This window comes from Coregonus lavaretus, assembly GCF_964263955.1.
Source record: "Coregonus lavaretus genome assembly, chromosome: 36".
Taxonomy (NCBI): Eukaryota; Metazoa; Chordata; class Actinopteri; order Salmoniformes; family Salmonidae; genus Coregonus; species Coregonus lavaretus.
The window spans coordinates 21,021,872-21,048,909 of record NC_140023.1 but is presented as its reverse complement, the minus strand read 5'-3'; the positions used below and the strand labels follow the sequence as shown (position 1 = coordinate 21,048,909).

The following is a 27,038-nucleotide window of genomic DNA, read 5'->3' as shown; positions in this document are numbered from 1 at the left end:
TCACAAGCCAATACACACAGGTCCTCTGTATAAGGCATGTATAAGGTATGTGATTTCCGACCTTCTCTGTCCACTTGTATCAGTGTATCTCTCTATGTGTATCTATATCCTTGTCTTTCTGGCTCTGTGTGTATTCTCATCTCTGGCTGTTTATATGACTGTGTGCTTATCCTTGTGTCTGTGTCACTGTGTATATCCACATCTCTATGGCTCTGTGTCAATGTATGCTATCAATTTGTCTCTATGGCTGTGTGTGACTGTGTGCGTATTCTTAGATCAGAGGCAGCAGTAAGGCCCACTGCAGCACAGGGACATAACTACTGTAACAAACACACAATGGCTGGATGGTCACCAGGAAAGATAAGGAGAAGCAGCCTGCAGTCTTTAATACCTCCCTCACTTCCACCAGATAGGGGAGCTCGAGAGAGAGACATGGGCCTACTGAATCACTCCCTCTCCACACACAATGCACTGCACACTACTGTACAGTGCATACCAACTCTCCTCATTCAGCCACTGGCTTCCGCAGTGATTCAGTTCAACAAGCCAGGAGAGAGACATGGGCCTACCCTCCCTTTATAGTCCCCACTCACCACACTGCACACTACTTTACAGTAACATACCATCTCTATTCACTAATATCCACAATAACATGTCTACGTTTCATAGTGATAGTATAGCTTAGCTGTGTACTGTAAGTTCACAGCAGCAGAAACAGGATAAATCCCGAATGAACCTGCATACTACTGTAGGTTATGAGGCAAGGGGGGGGTGGGTGTACATGCAGTTAACCTGAATTAAGCCTAGGTCTAATCCTCTTAACAGGTGACTTGTATCTGCGCTCTTTGCTTCCAGGACCTTGGCTTGGCACATAACCAGTAGGCACAAACATGCATCATTCTAATATACACCTGGCAACTAAGCTCATGCCACTCTCATTGGCATAGAAGGCAATGGTCCATCTTCCTAATGGAATACAGTACAGTACTACCCTCTTCACACAAATATTAAGCCGGACCAAGCTGAGTTGTGCTGTGATCGTTACACATCCACCACAGTTGCTGGAACGGTGCCAGTGAGGACAAGGTGAAAAGGAAATATACGATACAGCTCAGTATGGTTCGACAGGATAGAATGTAAGGGGTACAAACGTTTCCTTGTAAGACTTGTTTCATGTTGTACTCCTCATTGATATCCCCCTCTGTGTTCTGGCCTTAGCATAACTGTCTCACTATGAGGCAACAGTAGAGTCACTGAGTGCTACAGCTGTCTGTCTATCCATCTGAATTGACTTCCCCTGCTAGAGTGGAAAAAGTTGTGGTTTCTCAGATGTTCCTATGTAGATCAAAGGTAAGATTATGACATGGCCTGTGCTCTCTCCTCCTCAACGAGCCAAACACAGCCCAATGACTCTACTGTTATAGCGCTAGAAATGCACAGAGCAGATAGACCTAAAGAAGAGATGTTCATGTATTCAGCACTGCTTCAATATGGAGAGGATAGGGTCAACGTACCTGGTAGAATTCCCGCAGCCATGTCTTCTGTAGGTTATCAAGCTGAAAAGACCAGATAAACTCTGTCAGTCAGGTAATTTGACAACATATATTTTATGACTCTTAAATGACATTCTCCTCCCTTTTTCTCATTGTTGCAAATATACTCTCACATGCATGCATCTCACACACACACACCTATGGCTAACAAATGAAGGGACAGTTAGCATTCAGTCATATCATCGTAATAACACTGAGGAAAATGGCCTAGGTGGCATACGGGCGATTCCGTGGGAAAGTCAACCTGAGCATGCCCAAATAAAGTTAGTAATTTACTAATAAAACCACGTTCATAATTATCCTAAAACGTCTAGGTGTTGGTGTTTAGCAATTATTTGAAAAGTTTAAGCAGGAAATTGCATGAATTTTTACCATTAAAGAGTAAAATGCTCAAAAAAGGCTTTTCAGTCAATCATACTTCATGGCTTTTAGAAAGGGCTCACAGAGCTTGTTTTTCCACTCACAGCTGTCCCCCCGTGTTAGTTATGAAGTTGAGATATTAATGAAGCAATCAAATCAAATCAAATTTTATTTGCCACATGCGCCGAATACAACAGGTGTAGACCTTACAGTGAAATGCTTACTTACAAGCCCTTAAACCAACAATGCAGTTAAGAAAAATAAGTGTTAAGTAAAAAATAGATAAGTAAAAAATAAAAAGAGAAAATAATTAAAGGGCAGCAGTAAAATAAAATAACTGTAGGGAGGCTATATACAGGGGGTACCGGTACAGAGTCAATGTGGGGGGGCACAGGTTAGTCGAGGAGCCAAATTAATGTAATACAGACCAAATTAAAGTGTCTTGAGTCTTGTAATTGCTTTCGACTGTAATATCAATGGTACACTAGTGTATACAACCTTATGTTGTAAGGAAATTGTGTTTCCATAGCTAGGGCTGACAGTGAGGACTTGTGAAGAGCAGAATCAACAACCTCTGCATAATCAAAACAATTGTTTTGTGAGGTGCTAAAGTTCACAGTTAGCCGTTGTTATGTAAATGCAAGCTTAAAAGTACCAGTGGCATGGCTTTGGCCCCAGGTGAGAGCAGGTCCGCCGGAGCCATGGACCAGTGAGACACAGGTGCCGGTCCGCGTAGATGGAAACCGAAAAGTCTGAGCCTTCAGGGTAAAACACTGGGGTAAATCCTGTATGGACATAAGCCATACGTCCACAAACACCAGTGGTGGGTTTGGCGTCAAAATAATACTGTAAAATACAGTGGTGGATCTTTGATGTTATGGGGCTATTTTGCTTCCACTGGTCCTGGGGCCCTAGTTAAGGTCAACAGCACCATGAACTTTACTGCAGTACCAGGACATTTTAGATAAAAACCTGGGGGATATCTTTATCTATATACTTCCGGACATCTGACATTTGATTAGATATAAGGTGTAGACTTGCTCATATACGGAGCTAGGATATTCTCCGTAATGGGACAGTTTCTACATGTATCCAATCCAGACCTCCGAAATCTCCCTGCTACCGTATGATTCCAGGGAGATATCTGGAGTGAGATACGTTCAAGATACGCACCTGATGCACGTGGATCTGCTTACATATTTATAGAATATTCTAACTCCAGAAAGGGTATGTGTCAACATGCTGACATATCTAAGCCTTTATAATCAGGCATGAACAAATCCACACATTTTCAGAAATGTATCGTATCTGTAGTCATTACCTGATAATTTATGTATCCGTATTTTTAAAACAATTAATCATTTCAATAGATATCCTTACATGATATGTGAATCATAGATACAGTATTTTTATGTTTCATCCTTGTATGTCTGATCAAAAATGAGCTAAATCAGACTCATGCAAGTGTGGCGCAGCAGTCTAAGGCACGGCAGTGCTTGAGGCGTCACTACAGATCCGGGTTAGATCCCGGGCTGTGTCACCCGGGTTAGGGGATGGTTTGGCCGGCCGGGATGTCCTTGTCCCATCGCGCTCTAGCTATTCCTGTGGCGGGCCGGGTGCATGCACGCTGACATGGTCGGCAGTTGTACGGTGTTTCCTCCGACACATTGGTGCGGCTGGCTTCCGGGTTAAGCGAGCATTGTGTCAAGAAGCAGTGCAGCTTGGCAGGGTCGCGTTTCGGAGGACGCATGGCTCTCGACCTTCGCCTCTCCCAAGTCCGTACGGGAGTTGCAGCGATGGGACAAGACTAACTACCAATTGGATATCACGAAATTGGGGAGAAAAGGGGTTGTAAAAAAATATACAGTGGGGAGAACAAGTATTTGATACACTGCCGATTTTTCAGGTTTTCCTACTTACAAAGCATGTAGAGGTCTGTAATTTTTATCATAGGTACACTTCAACTGTGAGAGACGGAATCTAAAACAAAAATCCTGAAAATCACATTGTATGATTTTTAAGTAATTAATTTGCATTTTATTGCATGACATAAGTATTTGATCACCTACCAACCAGTAAGAATTCCGGCTCTCACAGACCTGTTAGTTTTTCTTTAAGAAGCCCTCCTGTTCTCCACTCATTACCTGTATTAACTGCACCTGTTTGAAATCGTTACCTGTATAAAAGACACTTGTCCACACACTCAATCAAACAGACTCCAACCTCCACAATGGCCAAGACCAGAGAGCTGTGTAAGGACATCAAGGATACAATTGTAGACCTGCACAAGGCTGGGATGGGCTACAGGACAATAGGCAAGCAGCTTGGTGAGAAGGCAACAACTGTTGGCGCAATTATTAGAAAATGGAAGAAGTTCAAGATGACGGTCAATCACCCTCGGTCTGGGGCTCCATGCAAGATCTCACCTCGTGGGGCATCAATGATCATGAGGAAGGTGAGGGATCAGCCCAGAACTACACAGCAGGACCTGGTCAATGACCTGAAGAGAGCTGGGACCACAGTCTCAAAGAAAACCATTAGTAACACACTACGCCGTCATGGATTAAAATCCTGCAGCGCACGCAAGGTCCCCCTGCTCAAGCCAGCGCATGTCCAGGCCCGTCTGAAGTTTGCCAATGACCATCTGGATGTTCCAGAGGAAGAATGGGAGAAGGTCATGTGGTCTGATGAGACAAAAATAGAGATTTTTGGTCTAAACTCCACTCGCCGTGTTTGGAGGAAGAAGAAGGATGAGTACAACCCCAAGAACACCATCCCAACCATGAAGCATGGAGGTGGAAACATCATTCTTTGGGGATGCTTTTCTGCAAAGGGGACAGGATGACTGCACCGTATTGAGGGGAGGATGGATGGGGCCATGTATCGCGAGATCTTGGCCAACAACCTCCTTCCCTCAGTAAGAGCATTGAAGATGGGTCGTGGCTGGGTCTTCCAGCATGACAACGACCCGAAACACACAGCCAGGGCAACTAAGGAGTGGCTCCGTAAGAAGCATCTCAAGGTCCTGGAGTGGCCTAGCCAGCCTCCAGACCTGAACCCAATAGAAAATCTTTGGAGGGAGCTGAAAGTCTGTATTGCCCAGCGACAGCCCCGAAACCTGAAGCATCTGGAGAAGGTCTGTATGGAGGAGTGGGCCAAAATCACTGCTGCAGTGTGTGCAAACCTGGTCAACACCTACAGGAAACGTATGGTATCTGTAATTGCAAACAAAGGTTTCTGTACCAAATATTAAGTTCTGCTTTTCTGATGTATCAAATACTTATGTCATGCAATAAAATGCAAATTAATTACTTCAAAATCCTACAATGTGATTTTCTGGATTTTTGTTTTAGATTCCGTCTCTCACAGTTGAAGTGTACCTATGATAAAAATTACAGACCTCTACATGCTTTGTAAGTAGGAAAACCTGCAAAATCGGCAGTGTATCAAATACTTGTTCTCCCCACTGTGTGTGTGTGTGTGTGTGTGTGTGTGTGTGTGTTATATATATATATATATATATATATATATATATATATATATATATATATATATATATATATATATATATATATATATATATATATATATATATATACACACACACACACACACACACACACACACATCTTTGTACTTCTTCACATGGCGGTGACACATCTGAGCATACATTTGCACCATATTCAGTAGTAGGCTATAAAAAGGCACGGAAAGGCAAAAATAGTTATGTTTAATCCAAGTTCCTATTTCCAAAGCACATCTCTGCTATCATCATAAATCCAGAGTTCCAATCACAACACGTTTTCTGGAAAGATGCAAATGAAGGCAATCTTTGTGAGAAATGTATTTTATTTCTTTAACAGAAAATAAAAGTTGCACACCCTCAATACCCCTGCCTGCCCAGTTTGTTATTATGGACGATGCGATGGGTGCAGATTGGGTTGTCAGCGGCGGTCCCTCGCAGTCCAGACCCAACGTGGTGGTAGAGTGTTGGTCTGTGATCCACTCCAAACTGTCAATGCATAAATAATGACTCAAAATTGTAAGAAAATATTGTCATTTCACATAACCATACCACAAGTTAGCTACTCTACCTGCTTCATTCATGAGAAGAAAACCAACTGAAACTAGCTAGCTAGCCATGTTGCTAGCTAGCGGTCACCTTCAGGCTTTGAGGTATATTCTGAACAGCTTCTCACTGCTTTTGTTTTCCCAGTTGTCAGCTCAACACCGTTTACACACTCATTTGTGGCGCCCAAATAAAAAAATGACAGTTGGAACTCTGCAGCAGAAAATACGTGATTTTTGTTGCTAGGCTACCAGTTAAATTGCTTTTAAATTGCGGTTTGCGCACACCTTTATCCAGAGGAGAGGGAATACAAAAATGAACAAAAACTCTCAAAGGTGTAAAATCTCAAAGGCGTAAAGTTATTAGTGTCTGAAATAATTATATGGATTTAATTTGTCAAATTATTGAGCATGTCCTCAAACCTCAAATAAGCATCAGATATTGTCCTTATTTAACATACACTATATATACAAAAAAAAACAGTAGTGAATTTGGCTATTTCAGCCACACCCGTTAGTGGTGGAGGAGGAATAATTGTCTGGGGCTGTTTTTCATGGTTCGAGCTAGGCCCCTTAGTTCCAGTGAAGGGAAATCAACGCTACAGTATACAATGACATTCTAGACGATTCTGTGCTTCCAACATTGTGGCAACAGTTTGGGGAAGGCCCTTTCCTATTTCAGCATGACAATGCCCCCATCCACAAAGCGAGGTCCATACAGAAATGGTTTGTCGAGATCGGTGTGGAAGAACTTGACTGGCCTGCACAGAGCCCTGACCTCAACTCCATCAAACACCTTTGGGATGAATTGGAATGCCGACTGCGAGCCAGACCTAATCGCCCACCTCACTAATGCTCATGTGGCTGAATGGAAGCATGTCCCCGCAGCAATGTTCCAACATCTAGTGGAAAGCCTTCCCAGAAGAGTGGAGGCTGTTATAGCAGCAAAGGGGGGACCAACTCAATATTAATGCCCATGATTTTGGAATGAAATGTCTGACCACCAGGTGTCCACATACTTTTGGTCATGTAGTGTATCAAAATGCATATAAAGATCCTGATATGGACCTCAGCCAAGAGCATATGCATTGTATGTGATGAGAAAAACATACTATGTAGGCCTACTGTCAGTATTTTCTAAATTATCGTTTTTGTGGTCAGGTCAGTCAAGAAGCCTGCTCTTTTGGGTATGTACTCCCCCCAAAGGGTACTATAGAGATATCAAAAGTTGTATTAATAGTTTGTTTATCCAGTCTGTGAGACATTAAAGTTATGATTTTGCGTGCATATGTAATGTCCATAACGCTGAAATCACCCATACACAGTATAAATCTATTAGGCCTAATATGTGTTTTAATAGAGCCGCCCCCATCCAGCGGCTCTATAGGAAGGTAATATCCATGCAGTCTGCTGCTCTGGGTCTACTGTCAGTCTTTCAAAAACTCCCCTTCTCTCTGCCTCTCCACTCTAAAAAGGCCATTCACAGGAACCTGGACATTTCATTTGCGCTGTGGTGGAAATAGAGACAGAGCCCGGGGCAGTCTACCATTTAAGGAAAGATCTCCCCATGTCGATAACTGGGCTCTGATGAACTGGTGTGTTGTGAGTTCATTCTGCAGCAGAGAGACTATATTAAGAATGCTGGAGAGAATTCAAGTACTGTAACTGGTGACTTCAGAGTACTGTACAGTAGTAGGCTGAGGTGCAGTATCCCTGGATAACATCAACAGGGGAGAAAGCATACCTTTACACTCTTAATCTTAAACACTCTAAAAACGTCACCATGGCAACCTTCATAAAAAAAAAAAATCAACTTTCTCTTATGCAACATCCACACTCACTGTAACAGTTCGTAAGGCCTTTGTTTTGCCGTTAAAAACACACTGTTGATCCTTGAACCGGCTGTCATATCTGATCTGAGGCCAGCGTTTCCCACACGTGCTATAGTGGACCGTCATTAGGAGGTCCGTCGGTCTCTGTTGATGTTTCAGGGAGCATCGGAGTCTCTCCAGAGCCAGACAGAGTAAACTGGCCACTGAGGGAGTGCCAGGGGACTGGCAGGCTAGCGTCGGCATCAGGGCCACTATAGGTGGGTGTGTGTGGGTCACGTGTGTGCGTGCGTATGCGCTTGTGTGTGTGCATGTGAAGCGAACCGGAGCTCCATCCGTGGTACCGGACAAAGCCAGATCACAGCATAGGACTATATAAGGACATGAGCACTGGACCCTGTCATTAGTCACACAGGGAGAGAATGAGAGAAAGAAGGAGGGAAAGAGAGACAGAAAAAGAGAGGAAGAGAGAGAAACATAGAAAGACAGAGTGTAGGTCTCACAGTGAAGAAAGTGTCTAAAGCCACCTGACAGTCCGTTTATGGGATTATACGCAGTGACCCCTGTGTGTGTGGTAGGGCTGACCCCATTTAGTCAACTGGTCGACCGAGATATCTTTAGTCGAGCAGTAGCAAAACTATATACAGTGCCTTGCAAAAGTATTCATCCCCCTTGGCGTTTTTTCCTATTTTGTTGCATTACAACCTGTAATTGATATGGATATTTATTTGGATTTCATGTAATGGACATTCACAAAATAGTCCAAATTGGTTAAGTGAAATGAAAATAAGAACTTGTTTCAAAAAATTCAAAGAAATAAATAACGCAAAAGTGGTGCGTGCATATGTATTCACCCCCTTTGCTATGAAGCCCCTAAATAAGATCTGGTGCAACCAATTACCTTCAGAAGCCACATACTTAGTTAAATGAAGTCCACGTGTGTGCAATCTAAGTGCCACATGATCTCAGAATATATACACCTGTTCTGAAAGGCCCCAGAGACTGAAACACCACTAAGCAAGGGGCACCACCAAGCAAGCTGCACCATGAAGACCAAGGAGCTCTCCAAACAGGTCAGGGACAAAGTTGTGGAGAAGTACAGATCGGGGTTGGGTTATAAAAAAATATCCGAAACATCCCACGGAGCACCATTAAATCTATTATTAAAAAACTGAAAGAATATGGCACCACAACAAACCTACCAAGAGAGGGCCGCCCACCAAAACTCACGGACCAGGCAAGGAGGGCATTAATCAGAGGCAACAAAGAGACCAAAGATAACCCTGAAGGAGCTGCAAACCTCCACAGCGGAGATTGGAGTATCTGTCCATAGGACCACGTTAAGCCGTACACTCCACAGAGCTGGGCTTTACGGAAGAGTGGCCAGAAAAAGCCATTGTTTAAAGAAAAAAATAAGCAAACAAGTTTGGTGTTCACCAAAAGGCATGTGGGAGACTCCCCATGAAGGTACTCTTGTCAGATGAGACTAAAATTGAGCTTTTTGGCCATCAAGGAAAACGCTATGTCTGGCGCAAACCCAACACCACTCATCACCCCGAGAACACCATCCCCACAGTGACGCATGGTAGTGGCAGCATCATGTTGTGGGGATGTTTTTCATCGGCAGGGACTGGGAAACTGGTCAGAATTGAAGGAATGATGGATGGCGCTAAATACAGGGAAATTCTTGAGGGAAACCTGTTTCAGTCTTCCAGAGATTTGAGACTGGGACAGAGGTTCACCTTCCAGCAGGACAATGACCCTAAGCATACTGCTAAAGCAACACTTGAGTGGCTTAAGGGGAAACATTTAAATGTCTTGGAATGGCTTAGTCAAAGCCCAGACCTCAATCCAATTAAGAATCTGTGGTATGACTTAAAGATTGCTGTACACAAGCAGAATCCATCCAACTTGAAGGAGCTGGAGCAGTTTTGCCTTGAAGAATGGGCAAAAATCCCAGTGGCTAGATGTGCCAAGATTATAGGAGACATACCCCAAGAGACTTGCATCTGTAATTGCTGCAAAAGGTGGCTCTACAAAGTATTAACTTTGGGGGGATGAATAGTTATGCACGCTCAAGTTTTCAGTTTCTTTGTCTTATTTCTTGTTTTGTTTCCCAATAAAAAATATTTTGCATCTTCAAAGTGGTAGGCATGTCGTGTAAATCAAATGATACAAACCCCAAAAAAATCAATTTTAATTCCAGGTTGTAGGGAAACAAAATAGGAAAAACGCCAAGGGGGGTGAATACTTTCGCAAGCCACTAATATATATATAGATATATCATGTGTACAAGACACCTGTCTGATTTGCGCCTGTCTGAGTGGACTGATCCATTGTGGAGGCTGTGGGGATGGCGCAGTCCATCAGTCTAAGACATGTGCTACTGAAAATGTATATGGTTATATTACAAAAGAACAATGGTGCAACGCTAATAAAAATAATATGATTTTATAACAAATGCGCTTTCTCCTGCGTTGGATAGTGTCCACGGTTCAGCAACACATCAGTGCGCTGTTGAATTGGCGCCTTTTCCTAGACCATGTTGCTATGTGCATAATAGTTAACCAGCATATTGGTGTTGAGAACAATGCGGCGGAGGCAGCAGCAGAATGAGGAGATGAGAAAACAGCCCTCGCCTTATTGACTAAGAAAAGTGAGGAGAGGAAACCCCAACTTAATTAGGTCTATAATCAATAGCCTAACTGTTAAAGGTGAATGGCTTTATAAATCATCAATATATCTACAGAAATAAGAGAGATCCTGCTTCTGTTGCCTGTTTGTGTGTTTGTTTAATAGCCTACTGATTCCGTGAGCACCAAGCCTCATTCAACGACATGTCAAGTAAACAATATCACAAATTCGGCTGTTTTTAATCTTTGCTTTGCTGTAAAAGGCTTTAAAAAAATAGTTTCATTAGAACAGCCTCTCTGGTATTATTTTTAATTTATTTAGTGTTGTTTACACTGTTTCAAATTGTCAGAAACATTTATATATATTTATATTTAACAAATCAAATCAAATCAATAATTAAAGAGCAGCAGTAAAATAACAGTAGCGAGGCTATATACAGGGGGTACCGGTACAGAGTCAATGTGCGGGGGCACAGGTTAGTCGAGGTAATTGAGGTAATATGTACATGTAGGTAGAGTTAAAGTGACTATGCATAGATAATAAACAGAGAGTAGCAGTAGCGTAAAAGAGGGGGTGGGGTGGGGGGGACAATGCAAATAGTCTGGGTAGACATTTGATTAGCTGTTCAGAAGTCTTACGGCTTGGGGATAGAAGCTGTTAAGAAGCCTTACGGCTTGGGGATAGAAGCTGTTAAGAAGCCTTTTGGACCTAGACTTGGCGCTCCGGTACTGCTTGGCGTGCCGTGTGGTAGCAGAAAGAACAGTCTATGACTAGGGTGGATGGAGTCTGACCATTTTTAGGGCCTTCCTCTAATAATAATAATTATAATTATTATAATAATAATAATAATAATAATACTAATGCTCCTTTTTCTAAATCTCCTTATTGTTATTATTACTATTATGATCATAAGTAATGTCATTATTAGTAGTAGGCTTAGTATAAGCCTTGTATAACCACCATTGGAGCTGTAGGCCTAAGAGCGCATCCTGTTTAGTCTTAATACCGTAACTTACTCAGGCCTATATTTCAATACTTACTGTATATACAGTAGGCTACTGTATCAATCAATCATTCATTCGTTCATGTCATCACACAGCATACGAGTCGTTCATGATTTGAAATGCAATCAAGCATTTTAGTTTTAAAATAAAATACAGCAAGCCTTGAATAATTAGCTTAAACAATAAATAAACATTTCTGTAATAAAAGCATAACAAACAAAAAAACGTTACAACAGACTCTCCGGTAAGCTTATAATTTATTTAGTGTTGTTTACATTGTTCCAAACAGTCAGAATTGTTTTATTGTAATCTATACAGCACCTGTTTGGCACACATAATATGCACGCAGTGCTTGCTACTTACCTTATTTTTCTTGACCTCCAGTATTTTCCACAACCAGTCAAATTTATTCCACACATCTTACTTTCCCTTTACCTCCTGAGCAACCAGTAAACATTCTCCCGTTTCGAGTTTATTTGTCATGTCCTCTGCATCCATTTTGCTGTCACGTGTTACGGTGTTCAGAGTTTGTTACAACCAATTTACTGATGATATGCTATAGGTCAGGCAGGCCCTATTGTGCCCTATTCGGGCAGGATTAGTTTTACTGGGGGAGGTCCCGTGTAGCTTAGTTGGTAGAGCATGGCGCTTGCAACGCCAGGATTGTGGGTTCGATTCCCACAGGGGACCAGTATGAAAAATGTATGCACTCACTAACTCTAAGTCACTCTGGATAAGAGCGTCTGCTAAATGACTAAAAAGAGAAAAAATAGAAAAAAAAGAGTAATTTAATTATGTGCACGAGCACAAAACACCACACCTGTCATTTTTGTCCTGTCCGAATCGGCCATGTCAGTAATTTCTACATGGCAGGAGAGTAACAATTCCAGCCAGAATAACCTACTGTTTTTTGGAGACCTCCAACTCCTCTGATAATACTAGTCCCTTGCGAATCAACATCCTTGTGTTTGGAGAGAAATGTCTGAGTTTGACAGGTGTTGCTCACGGTTTGCGCAAGAAATCAATAACTGATTCGATACATTTTACTAAGTGCTGCGCATAAGCTATATATGAATGGCCTACATGTACCCGATCAACTTTCACAGTGAATGCTTTTGTTTATTTGTTTTGTGCGTATTAATTGAATATTGCCAAATGCATCAGTTAAACACTGTGGCTACTTATTGCAACCCTTGCTGTTAATAGATCACAAAGCAGCATACAACTGACCTAAACGGTTGGAAATGATAAGTTCACGTTCTCATCAATAGCCTTAAAACGCATCTCAAGTGCAATTGCGCTGTTTAGCTCACATCTGAAGGCTGGGGGGCATTTAGGACGTACTGTGGATGGCTAAAATATCCTAATGATTATGATCACACTTCCTCAATTCAAATATTATGGTGACACTATACCAAAAGATGGTTTGGTATGGTTTAGAAACTTGGGAACCAAGCTCTAGTTATCATTGTGGCCCTATCACCTGGACATGTTGAAATACTGTATCTTCACGCCTAGAATAAAAACATCAGGGTTTCCGTCTTAACTGTCAATTTATTGAACAAAAATAAGAATTACAGGGGGCAGTTTGGAAAAAAACGAATCCCGTCTGAATCATCCTCTGGAATAACAGACATTCTGGAGTAATAATTCCATAACCAACGTTCTCTAGTAATACTAGTCCCGTGCTAATAGGTCTTTGGTCATGGGCATGTAATGTAATGTACACGTGTCACGTAAAGAGAGCAAGGGTTGAGGGAAAAGGGAATGTTTTTCCTAAACAAATTAGGGATTTCGGTAACAGAACTGGCTGTTTTATGTTGCAGCTTCAGCAACACGGACAGCGCGATAAACACTTTGATGTTATGTGGTGGTCGCTACAGCAGGGAGAGAGACAACGGGTGCTAGTCACACAAATCAATTGCTGGTCGGACTCCCTCTAGTCATTTGTGTGTCTTAATTATTGAATCAAACAGTGTGCTTAAAGCATCAGACAAGCGCAGTGAATATAATTGATTTGCTTAAAACACATAGAATGTGTCAATATATGGAAAAATACGACCAATCGATTGTTCAAAAGAACAGATGACTCTTGGTCAACTAATTTGTATTTTTGTTGTGGACAGCCCTAGCGTGTGGACAGGTCAGGTGGACCAATTGTCACCTGTGTCTGGGTACAGTGTGTTCGTGTTCACATATGTGTGTGTGTGTGTCACAGGTTAACAAGGTCACCCCTCTCGTCACTACATCTCCCCTAATCCCATAAGGAAGAGACCCCACCATCCATTGTGTACACCATGGCCATCCAGCCCATTACTAACCAGGGCTCTCTCTATTTATACAGTGGGGAAAAAAAGTATTTAGTCAGCCACCAATTGTGCAAGTTCTCCCACTTAAAAAGATGAGAGAGGCCTGTAATTTTCATCATAGGTACACGTCAACTATGACAGACAAATTGAGCATTTTTTTTCTCCAGAAAATCACATTGTAGGATTTTTTATAAATGTATTTGCAAATTATGGTGGAAAATAAGTATTTGGTCACCTACAAACAAGCACGATTTCTGGCTCTCACAGACCTGTAACTTCTTCTTTAAGAGGCTCCTCTGTCCTCCACTCGTTACCTGTATTAATGGCACCTGTTTGAACTTGTTATCAGTATAAAAGACACCTGTCCACAACCTCAAACAGTCACACTCCAAACTCCACTATGGCCAAGACCAAAGAGCTGTCAAAGGACACCAGAAACAAAATTGTAGACCTGCACCAGGCTGGGAAGACTGAATCTGCAATAGATAAGCAGCTTGGTTTGAAGAAATCAACTGTGGGAGCAATTATTAGGAAATGGAAGACATACAAGACCACTGATAATCTCCCTCGATCTGGGGCTCCATGCAAGATCTCACCCCGTGGGGTCAAAATGATCACAAGAACGGTGAGCAAAAATCCCAGAACCACACGGGGGGACCTAGTGAATGACCTGCAGAGAGCTGGGACCAAAGTAACAAAGCCTACCATCAGTAACACACTACGCCGCCAGGGACTCAAATCCTGCAGTGCCAGACGTGTCCCCCTGCTTAAGCCAGTACATGTCCAGGCCCGTCTGAAGTTTGCTAGAGTGCATTTGGATGATCCAGAAGAGGATTGGGAGAATGTCATATGGTCAGATGAAAACAAAATATAACTTTTTGGTAAAAACTCAACTCGTCGTGTTTGGAGGACAAAGAACGCTGAGTTGCATCCAAAGAACACCATACCTACTGTGAAGCATGGGGGTGGAAACATCATGCTTTGGGGCTGTTTTTCTGCAAAGGGACCAGGACGACTGATCCGTGTAAAGGAAAGAATGAATGGGGCCATGTATCGTGAGATTTTGAGTGAAAACCTCCTTCCATCAGCAAGGGCATTGAAGATGAAACGTGGCTGGGTCTTTCAGCATGACAATGATCCCAAACACACCGCCTGGGCAACGAAGGAGTGGCTTCGTAAGAAGCATTTCAAGGTCCTGGAGTGGCCTAGCCAGTCTCCAGATCTCAACCCCATAGAAAATCTTTGGAGGGAGTTGAAAGTCCGTGTTGCCCAGCGACAGCCCCAAAACATCACTGCTCTAGAGGAGATCTGCATGGAGGAATGGGCCAAAATACCAGCAACAGTGTGTGAAAACCTTGTGAAGACTTACAGAAAACGTTTGACCTGTGTCATTGCCAACAAAGGGTATATAACAAAGTATTGAGAAACTTTTGTTATTGACCAAATACTTATTTTCCACCATAATTTGCAAATAAATTCATTAAAAATCCTACAATGTGATTTTCTGACGTGTACCTATGATGAAAATTACAGGCCTCTCTCATCTTTTTAAGTGGGAGAACTTGCACAATTGGTGGCTGACTAAATACTTTTTTCCCCTACTGTAGGTCTTTTAAATGTTTAGTTCCCGCTAGGATCTGTGATTGTGGATCACTGCCATTTCAAAGGGTTCTGTCTGTGTATAACAACCATGTACACACATATAGTCCACTGCATGCAGTTACACTGGGCTAATGAATGGGAGTCTGTCTATTAAAACTCAACAGGCCATAAACCTCGAGCCGTCCCGGTACATCTGCAGTGTGTTCACAATGAGCCAGCTCTGGCTCAACGCACTAATGAGACAATAAAACCTCAACTGTTAACAGTTTTCCAAACAAGTCCTAGAGTAATAATGTAGAGTACCCGTCCTAAAGATTTGGAAAGGCGGGAGAAAACAAAGCCAAACTTGTCACTTTGTATTCCAACTCATTTTGGAGGCCGACAAAGATTGTTATCTAGCTTGAGCTAATTAGAATGATGACCCATATCTGAAGGCTGAGATGGTCCTAAGGAACAGAAGATGACCTTGGCTTGTTGGCTCTAAGGAGAGCCAGGCCCCCCCCCCCCCCCCCCCAGGCCCCCTGCTGTGTGGGGCTCCAGAGACCCCCAGAGAGAGCACAGGGCTAAAGTAGGAAAGTTTTGGCCTTCTCCTCAGTGAGATAAATGTGTGCCCTGAACCTCTGTTCCATCCCACAGCTTATCAAAAGTTATTTGGCTGTTAATTAGAGACGGGGCTACACTGGAAGCTGGATAAAAATAGATATTCCATTCCCTCTATCTTTCTTACTCCCTCTCTCTTTCTCTCTACCTCCTCCTCCTCTCTCTCTCTCTCTTTCTTTGCCCATCCCTTACGTTTTCTCGTCGATGGCCTACTTTCCAGACAGCACGGGGAATTAAAGATTCTACTTTTGCTGTCGACAAAAGTGGTAAATTCTTAAAGCAACCATGAAAGTTCTGGATTCTCAGTGTTGTCAAGCATGACAGTATTCTCAGAGAGAGGGAGAGCAAGAGAGAGCGAGAGAGAGAGAGAGGCAGTGGTTCAAGAGCACTGACAGGAAACCTTGAACTGAGCACACTGATGATGCAAAAGACGATTACAGCAGAATATAAGTAAGCACAAATGCATTAACGTAAGTCACTCTGGATAAGAGCGTCTGCTAAATGACTAAAATGTAAAATCACAGAGGCTACATTAAGCTAAAACATAACTTTTTTCTTACATCTTTTCCACATAGAGTAGCTATCTAAAGCTTCATGACACAACACGTCACAGAGGTAATCTATAGAGGTCTACTGTACCATGACCTCCCACAGTGTCACCACTTGTAACTTGACCAAGACATTCTGAGCGCCAAAAGTAAGCCAGAGGTCATCATGACCCCCAGTCCAGGTGTAACAGAGCCCCCATCGGGCTGCTCCCCGCTGACGCCCTTTGATCTGTTTCCATGGTGTGGCATGCCCTGGCTTGGACGTAGAGCATGTAAACTGAGATTTGTGGGGATGGAAATGGACGGCATGGTTCAGCTCGTCAAAGACCGACCCGCTGATCAGCTGGGAACACACGGTCACCACATGAGCCTCCCTCTTCTTGCCTCATAGGTCACTCACTCTGTTCTTCCTGCTTTCGTTTCCTCTCTTCACTGTATTTCTCTTCTATGCATTTGTTTCTGTCAAATCTGTTGGCGATCACTCAAAAAGTTGCAGATCGCTCTATTTCTGCCCCCTTCTTTTGCTCAATCTTTCTTGATAATAGTATTTTCCCTATCACTCTAGCGCTCTGTGTTCTTTCCTCTCTTCTTCTCTTCTCGAAGTCTCTTTTGAAATCCTACAGTATAAATTGTAATGGCAGAGCAATGTTTTTGAAATAGCTGAAATGTGTAGGCATTTTCCTTATATTAGAGACTTGTTTTATTGAGTTTTAAAATCAGAAATTGCAGTAAAACCCGGCTCCTAAAATTGACCCATAGCTTTAAGGGAATTTCAGAAAACAGTCATTTATTTCAATGCAAAAGCGAGCATGAACGCAAACATCAACTGCCCAGTGAATTAACACGTTTTTTCAGTAACAATTGGCTTTTTGGCATGTCATTATTTACATGATATTTATGAAATTAAGCATGGTATGTTCTAAGGTAGGCTGAAAAGCAATCTAGCGATGTTTAGCTACCGTTAGCATTCAGCTAACTAGCTAGCTAACTTAGCTAGTAAATTAGTATGTGAGGAGGATGCAGACATTTTGTTTAACTTGCTACCTAGCTCTGTAAAAATAATATGACTGACACTGTATGATACAGTTACTGTACTTTTATATTCATATGCGAGGGGTAAACTTTCATTTTTGCTATGCTGAAGTTACTTGATGCAGCAAATGTTGTTAGCGAACGTTAGCTATTCAAGAGTGTAATATGGTTTTGTTGCATTAATCAAGAGTGTAATATGGTAGATGCATGAAAGGTCACTTGCATAATGTAACTAGTTGAATAGTTTGCATGCTTAGCCTACTGGCTAGTGGCTAATGTGACATTTGGAATGCAAGAATGTTACACGAACCCTCTCGTCTCGTGACATTCCGGTTGCTAATGTGAATTGAAAAGATTATGCACATATTATGTAAATTGACATTTCGTCCCGATAAATCTCTTCAAATGGGAATAAGCTCTTAAAGTCACTGGGTGAGAACGTGAAGATCGGAGGAGTTATTTACTTCCATGTGCCAGGGAGAGGTGAGATAAATGCAATAAAACCATGAGTGAAGTTATTTTTGCACTTTCCACTATAAAAGAGCACAGGCTTGACGAGGCCATAATATTTGAGTCTCAAATCCCTTCAGGACTACCCAATCCCCATTCCTTGAGTCGCCCCCCGTACCCCCACTCCTCGCCACCATACCTCTAGCCCTCCATTCAACCCTTTGCATTAACCACTGTAGCATTCAACCACAGCAATGGGAGAGGAGTGCAGAACAGGAATCCATGCAATAGGCAGTTGCTTGGATACCCTGGCATTGACATAAAAGTAGGTCTATTGAAAGAAGAGTGTGATACTGTACAATGGAGACTGGGGCTGCTGTGGGCACTAGGGAGAGGTGGGGGATCTATACTCTGTACAGTATGTATTTTTTCCCCATTTATATTTTTCAATAAATGTTCAAGCAAACACTGTACAGTACAGACACGATCCCAATAGAAAATGGAGAGAGTGACCTTCAGCACACAATGTGATGTCAATTTTCGCTCTTCTCTTTCGTGGCTGTCTGTCACCTCCCCTCCTTTCACTTCACACTGGCTCGATAATCTCACGTCTGAAGAGCATCTCGAAACGAGCTCTACTGGGGGGAGGTTTGAGACGTAAACAATCGGGTCAAGTATATTCTCTCCACAAGAAAATTCTGTCTCAGAAACTAGTCAGACTCAGTTTAAACCAAATCGGGTTATAAAAGCAACGGATTCTCTTTCCAAATCAACACACTTCATTTTCCATTCGTGATGGCGAGCAGATGAGCAATAGATTCCACTTCCAACTACAAAGGATTGGAATGCTTCTCCAAACAAGCTCGGCCTCCAAAAAGTACAGTTCTTCACATGGATTCTTTGAACCACTGTGATATTGCTACAACACTCAGATCCAATATGGCTGAATTTACAGAAAGAACACAAAGGCTGTGTTTACACAGGCAGACCAAATGTTTTCTCTAATCAGATCAGCTCTGAAGAAGATCTGATGTGAAAAGATCTGATGTGATTGGTCAAAAGACCAATTAGTGGAAAAAGATCAGAATTCTAAACAATTATGTTAAATACTAGCACAAACAATGGTATTGTACTACTATAGTTTATAGGGCGATTCCATGCCAGCGGGAGCAGAAAATATTTTGGGTACCTCAGATTGTATGTTTAACATGCATTTTACATTTGTACCACAAACCATTTTTGAGAAATCATGATGAAATTGGCAATTTTAGGCCCTTTTTAGACCTATACATGCCTCCTCTAAGACTTTATGATCCATGAACTGTACAGGATACAGACAACATCTTGCTGTCATTATACTCCTTAGTGTGCTCTAACACAGGGTTTCCCAACCCTCTCCTCCGGCCCCCTCAAACGTTTCATATTTTCGCCACACAACATGTCCTCGCGTGACTCCAAGTTACTTCAATATGATAGTTTACATTTACATTTTAGTCATTTAGCAGACGCTCTTATCCAGAGAGACTTACAGTTAGTGAGTGCACACATTTTTCATCCTGGCCCCCCGTGGGAATCGAACCCACAACCCTGGCGTTGCAAGCGCCATGCTCTACCAACTGAGCTATAGGAGGCCAATATATCAATATTTGCGCATTTCCACCGCCATTTCAACATAATTAATTTTACAGACACAAAAGGATCCCACCATCTCGAATGAACAAATTAGCTGTCGGCATTTATAAAATTTTACCAAAACTTCCTGTTTCCATTACAGCTGTCGTGACAATTTTTTTATACGGTATGACTTTACTTACATAAAAACTGTGGATGGAAACGTGGTTATAGATAGCATTTGATTGTGAACATTGACCCCATTAAAAATGAGGTTATTTGCTTTCAGGGGAACACACCGATGTCTAAAAATAGCACAGTGATCAAGGACTGATTAATTCAGGGGCTGAGGGTGGATAATAAAGGGAAGGATGGTGGACTAGTAGGGCACCACAGTGGGGCAATAGAGCGATTGAAGGAGGTAGGGCCCGTACGATGCCAGTATCACAATACTTGTTAGTATCGTGGCAAGGAAACAAAACAAGAAGCAGATTCTTTACGATAACAGTCCTAATGTTGGAAAAAAACATTCTTATGTTGTCATCCAGTGTCACATTTATTTATTTTCCAAGCTATAGCATACAATATTTTACATACAGCAGGTTTTTAAAGGACCAGAGAGTTTGGTCTGCTTCGTGTTTTCATGTTTGCCACGGAAAACATATTGTGATACTGGTATCGTCACAGCCCTAGAAGGAGGTATTAACGTTGATTGGCCTCTATGATACCCCTTCAACATGTTCCCATGCTCATCTAGTCCTTAACCGTTGAGGCCGAGTGACTAGGGGCATCCTACACAGTGTTGCATAATCATCCGGCATCCTTATAGTGGCTCGTTAAAATTTTTATTAGAACAAAGCCACTCAGGAAGCACTCAGAATTAACCTCTGAATGAGACCGTCTCCTCTGGGGTCTCCCCACCTCAATGACAGGGAGGGGGACTAGGGTCTGGCGGTAGAGAGAATGGAATAGGGTAGAGCATGGCTCTAGCACAAATGCTTAAAGAAATCTCATAATCTCCTCCCCTTCTTCTGCACTGATTGATAAAGACAGGTGAAAACAAAATGGTTGAAACTCATCATTAGGCTGGCTTTTTGTAATCCATAGAATGTTCCTTTGTAGGAAGGATTGTTGACATATATTTGAATCTAAAAGCATAATTGAGAAATAATTCATACAAGTTGGCATATTTATGACATTTTGGCCTTACCCAGGCCAAAGACTCCATAATGTTTAATCTGTAAGTACTACAAAGCAAAAATTGGTGTCATATGAAGCTTTACCACTTGCTCTGTAATATGAGTAGTATTTTTATTTCAATAAATGTTTACATTATATATCTATGAATATAAAAAAATAAACATGGATATTGAAAATATACCATTTTTGATTTGGCAAATGTTTTCAATATATTGTTAACATAATATACTCTACGGGCAAATCAAAGTCCAGAGTGGGATCTCTACCACTATGGGCCTGTCATGCCAAATAGTGTCCCCCTGCCAAAAAGTGTCCCCCACTGTGTCACAATGGGATTCAATGAGTTCTAGCTTCTGTTGCTAGGGCTGTTGCTAGAACTTGCAAAATTCTGACCGGCCTACGTAATGAACCAAAACGTCTGTTGCTTTGCTGGTTGCTTGGCTCCATTTTACCTCGTAGCCTTTGCGTATGACGGAGGAAGCGGGCAGTTCTAGTTCCATTTCACCTCATAAGCGCTCGTTCAGTCCGAGCAAAATTATTGCCTCAGAATTGCTCTCCAAGGATGGTGTTTTTGACGGTGACTACCTGCTGCTTCAGAGTACTGAAAAGACTGGAAAGAGAACCCTTTTTTTAACATAACATATTGTTTAATAAGAAAACATTTAAGCTGTTTTTAGATTGACGTTGCTAGCTACTGTACTTAATTACCTCAGCCTGCCTAGTCAGCTAGCCAGCTAGCTAGCTAGACTCCTGAGTGGCGCAGTGGTCTAAGGCACTGCATCGCAGTGCTAACTGTGCCACTAGAGATCCTGGTTCGAATCCAGGCTCTGTCGCCGCCGGCCGCGACCGGGAGACTCATGGGCGGCGCACAATTGGCCCAGGGTCGTCCAGGGTAGGGGAGGGAATGGCCGGCAGGGATGTAGCTCAGTTGATAGAGCATGGCGTTTGCAACGCCAGGGTTGTGGGTTCGATTCCCATGGGGGGCCAGTATAAAAAAAAATATGTATTCATTAACTGTAAGTCGCTCTGGATAAGAGCATCTGCTAAATGACTAAAATGTAAAAAAAATTTAGACAGTTTTATTTAGCTAACGTTAGCTAGCTAGCTAACTGTTATTGTAGCTTTCTGTTTGTATATAGCTTGCACTTCAAAGGCATCCCTTGAGGAGATTTTCTTTTAGCTTTCCAACCAGGCAAAGTACTATGAAGGCACCACTGATCTCGACAAGAGGCGCAATATTCATAGGGGGCAGAGAAATGCACAATTCAGGGTAACATTAAGCAGTTAACTTCTATTAGATAACTGGACGGATTTAACAATCTACAACCATTTTTCAACCACCATTTTCCATCTAGCTTGTTGGTCATCTACATGTTGCTACAGTAGCTATACACATAATTAGTTATACGTCTGTCATATTGAGGTATCTAGCTATAAGTTAAACCTGATCAAATGGATAGGTGTAAGCAATTATGGTAATTCCAAATGCCCTTAACTAGGTGTCTTCGCTAGACAGACACAGACAGACAGAGAGGGGGGAAGAAAGAGGAAGAAAGTGAGAAAGAAAATATAAAAGTGAGAGAGGGAGAGAGAGAGCGAGAGAGGTGGGAAGAGAGTGAAAGACCGAGAGAGATGGAGAGAGAGAAACAGAGAGAGAAAGACAGCAATGCAAATTCACTTAGACTTGAGTATTTCAACAACTCTTCTCTTCCAACTTGTTAGTCAATCACATGAAGGACGGCCAGCCACACAGGGAGGGTGATTTTTACTAAGGAGGAGAAGGAGGCCGTGCTGACCGAGATGCATGCTGGCCATTTCAGAGTTTAGCGCATGATTGCCAAAATCAACCTACGCTTCTTTTGGTGTGGAATTGTCAAGGAGGTGGACAGCTGGGCAAGTGAAATAACCTTTTGTTTATCAATCACATTCTATTATAATTGAAATTATTATGATTTCAATGAATGTCATATCAGAGAGCACACGTTTCAATTTGTCACTTAGTGCTTAAAGGTCAGTACCCTGTCTAGCCTGCCAGAAGTTTGGGAGGGTAAAGACTGTGGCGCCGGAGTTGAAGCCCATCAAAGTTGTTTCATGATGGCACATGATCGGTAAGTGTCACAATTCAAATTTTGCACTGATAAGTTGTTTTGTAATGATTGCTTAATTTGACCACAGCAGAGTTCAATATTATAGAATGTGTGTGTGTGTCAGTATCCTTACAAATATGAAAATGTGCATACTGTATGACACAGATACGGGTACGAATAAAGTAATCTTCTCTCTAACACTTTAAAAGTTAGGGGTAGACATCATCGGACCCTTCACGAAATCCAGGAATGGCAACAGCTGGTGTCTGACGGCGACAGATCACTTTACCAAGTGGGTGGAGGTAATACCCATTAAGGTCAGTAAAGGAAGAGAACGTGCTTAACTCTAAATTCCCTTCTGTAACCCATTAAAAAGGGTGCTTGGAACCAAAAATAGATTTTCGTATTGTATGATACCCATCAAGGATGAGAGAGGCCACCTCCAAGGCGATGATGGACATCTTCAACACCCACGGTTCATCAACACCTACCCCCTTTTCCAGGTTTGGATGAATGGACCAACCAGACCCTCAAGAATGCCATGGGCAAGTCCCTTGACGGGTACCAGGAACGGTGGGAGGACAACCTGAAGGTTATTCTCTTTGCACACAACAGCAGCGTCCAGGCCTCCACCAAGCACTCGCCCTATTGCCTGCTGTAAAGACGGGAGCCGCAGCTGTTGACTGAGGTAAACTGTGGTCCTCTGTAGCTCAGCTGGTAGAGCACGGCGCTTGTAACGCTAAGGTAGTGGGTTCGATCCCCGGGACCACCCATACACAAAAAAAAAAAATGTATGCACGCATGACTAAGTCGCTTTGGATAAAAGCGTCTGCTAAATGGCATATTATTATATTATTTATTATTTATAAACAATGCAATTGTATATACAATTATAGCATATACTGTCGTCTTCAAAATGTGTGATTGACTAAGTGTTTTTTGTCTATTGCTATTTTTGTATAACGTACTTTCAGATCACTGAAACCCCACCTGATGTGGTGGAAGTTGTCGAACCAGATCAGAACGCCTTCGAGGACCACCTTCAGGCATAGACTAAGAAGGATGTGAAGGTTTTTGACCAGGTAAAAATGATTCTCCGACTGTTAATTTATTTTCTGGCACTGCAAGAGATATGCATTTGTGATATGAAATATAATTACATTTCTTCCTGTTATCAATCAAGGTGAAACTGAACATCGACAAGGCACAGGAGAAACAGAAAGAGAGCTACCGGAGGAGAATCAAGAAGGGGACCAAGTGGTTCGACATCCGGGCAAATTACTTGGTTTGGAAGAAGGATGAAAGGAAGGTGAGACCTGGGAAACCTTGCTGCTCTTTTGCTCCTAGATGGGGTCACCATTCGTTAAGGTGAACATAAAAATCTCAGATAATAACTATTTGCATTTGCACACAAAATAACCTGAAGCTAGTTTTAGTTTCCCAAACACTGATATTTTTCCCTTTGTCTTCCTAGGGTTACATCGGTGGAAGCAAACAATCTCCTCCAGTTGGAACAGTTAGACGGTCGACCACTGAAAGCCCTGACGCCCTACACTTCGGTGAAGCCCAATAGACAAAGTATGTTAAGCTTTGGTTGCCATTTGAGAAAGCAAGAAATGGTAGTTATGCTGAGCTTATAAAAATGTACTCCTTCAATTTACCTCTCCAAATGACTTTAGGACCATCGACTGTCCGAGCCCCACAGGAGGTATCCCATCCACCAGAGCCAGTGAATTCGGATCAGTCTGATTCTCTGTGCTCTGAGTCGGAGGGGGACCAGCTTGAGGTAGGCTATACCTTCCAAAACTGTTGAAAAGTACATATCTCCCATTTATAACACTGCACTAATCCATCAAATGTTCTCACAGTAAAGTGTAACCTGTGTGTTTTCTTGTTTACGTCTCTGTCTCCTACCCTGTTCCCTTTAACTCTGCTCCTGTTCTCCAGGACCTAGGGGTTCTGCCCAACACCCAGATGTGGATCCACCTGATGTCCTCCATTAACAACCACCCTCCAACTTTTCATTACATCATCTACTGTTATTGTCATGTTGTCATTATCGCTAAGAACATTGTCTTGCTCTATTATACTGGGCACATAACATGTGAGATACAGCGATTAACTAAAAGCACTACCACTGCAAACACTCAGAACAAAGAGAGCAGCAGTGCCTGGACTTTGCAGTCTCCCTCTTCAAGTCCCCCTTCTGAGACTGGCTGCCTGTTGAGAACAAGTGACAGGCAGAACCTCCCATCCACACAGCACCCACCTCCTCAATATTCCGCACACCAGAATTCAGTATTTTAGTCTATGATTTCCATGTGAGTGTACAAAAAATGTATATATAAAATAATATTGCCAGGCTGGTTTTCACAGCTGTTTCACAAGGTGTTGATTATTGTAAATTGTCAGGTATCCCTTGATGGTATTTGTTAGTTCAACATTATTCATTGTTGTAGCCTAGGATTTACAATAGATACATATGTATTCCAGGCTCTGTCGTAGCCGGCCGTGACCGGGAGACCCATGGGGCGGCGCACAATTGGCCCAGCGTCGTCCAGGGTAGAGGAGGGAATGGCCAGCAGGGATGTAGCTCAGTTGGTAGAGCATGGCGTTTGCAACGCCAGGGTTGTGGGTTCATTTCCCACGGGGGGCCAGTATTAAAAAAATTATAATAACAAAAAAAAAACATGTAATGTATGCACTCACTAACTGTAAGTTGCTCTGGATAAGAGTGTCTGCTAAATGACTAAAATGTAAAATGTATTCAACCACAACGGTGTATTAATGAGCTATGCAAGATTTAAAAAATATATATAATCATAATAGAGGACTACTGAAATAATAAGGTAAGGGCAGGTTAAAATAAAAACATGCCAGCCAGAGAAGCCAGTGTATGAATCAAATGGATTTGCATATGAATGGAGTGGAAATTAGCTGACTTTGTGATCTGTAAGGTAAGTAACAATGTGTCAAGCAGACTACATGTTTTCTTTGCTATTTCCAAAACGTAGCAACGGTTAAGACATGGATTTCATGTTATAATGTTAACAAGGTACCAAAAAGTAGTTGGAAGTAATGTTTTCATCTTATTAGCTAAACAAAACTAGCGGAAATCAGCATTCTTTGCATAGCGGGGATGGTAAGAACGTAATTTAGGCTGTAATGATCTCAAAAATTCGAATCATTAGGTCATCAGACCGTTGATATAGCAACGGATGCTAATAGTTTATCCAATCCTATTGTGACGGCGGGACAACATTTTGCTGGGGGACATTATTTGGCATGACAGGCCCATTTTATACAAAGAAATTGGCATAGTAGGCAATTTTCACATTCACTATGTTGGTAATGCTTACAAATTGGATCAGAACTCTAAAAGTAGCAGAGATCCCAGTCTGGAACCTTGATATGCTCGTAGCGTATATTATGTCCAACAATATGTATAGAAAATGTCAAATATATATATATATATATATAAAAAAATAACATGTTTCAACTTGTCCATTTCAAATGATTTTTTAACAAGTTTTATTTTCTAACAACAGTTTGAATTGAGGTGTGTTCCGCCTCCTCATGAATTCACATAAGAAGTACCCCATTTCACTGTTGCGGACAATTTATGTTTAAGGCTTTACTGAGCCGGCCAAACTTCTCTCTTCGACAAGAGCACAAGCACTTCCCCAGTGTTTCGCCAGATAAAGAATGCAAACATTTGCGTATCTCTAGTCTTGCACAAACGTTTTCCCCCTGGCAGATTTTCTGGCTGGCGCCCGCATTGCCTTCATTGTTGTTATCCTTACAAATAATAACTTTGGACTTTCTACTGTAGCATACCATAATGTATTTGTATTTAATGTATTTACTGTCCTATTCATGTTTTCAAGTACTGGTGACAAATCATGCATTACGATTCTTGCATAGATTTTAATGGACACGTGTGTAAAATATGTTTTTGAAGGTTGTACTGATTATGATGAGCTAATGCTAAGCTATTTGCCAACTATGTGTGGCGCCATGTTTGTTGACATCATACAATGCATTCTGATTGTCACGTAAGCGTCTGTCAGACCAAAGATGTTATAACAAAACGAGGTGAAGGGATAGTTCACTCGACATATGGTGCTTTCGAAACAACTGGGAACTCTAAA

At 42.0% G+C, this 27,038-nt stretch overlaps 1 protein-coding gene across 1 annotated transcript in view; it reads right to left on the bottom strand.

Annotated features, from left to right (window-relative positions):
• Window positions 1-27,038, bottom strand: part of LOC311110598 (inositol polyphosphate-5-phosphatase A-like) — a 273,383-nt gene that overhangs the window by 167,853 nt on the left and 78,492 nt on the right. The window contains exon 2 of the mRNA XM_084153117.1: window positions 1,515-1,556. Coding sequence (XP_084009243.1) covers window positions 1,515-1,556 — 42 coding nt within the window. The remainder of the gene's footprint in view (window positions 1-1,514; window positions 1,557-27,038) is intronic.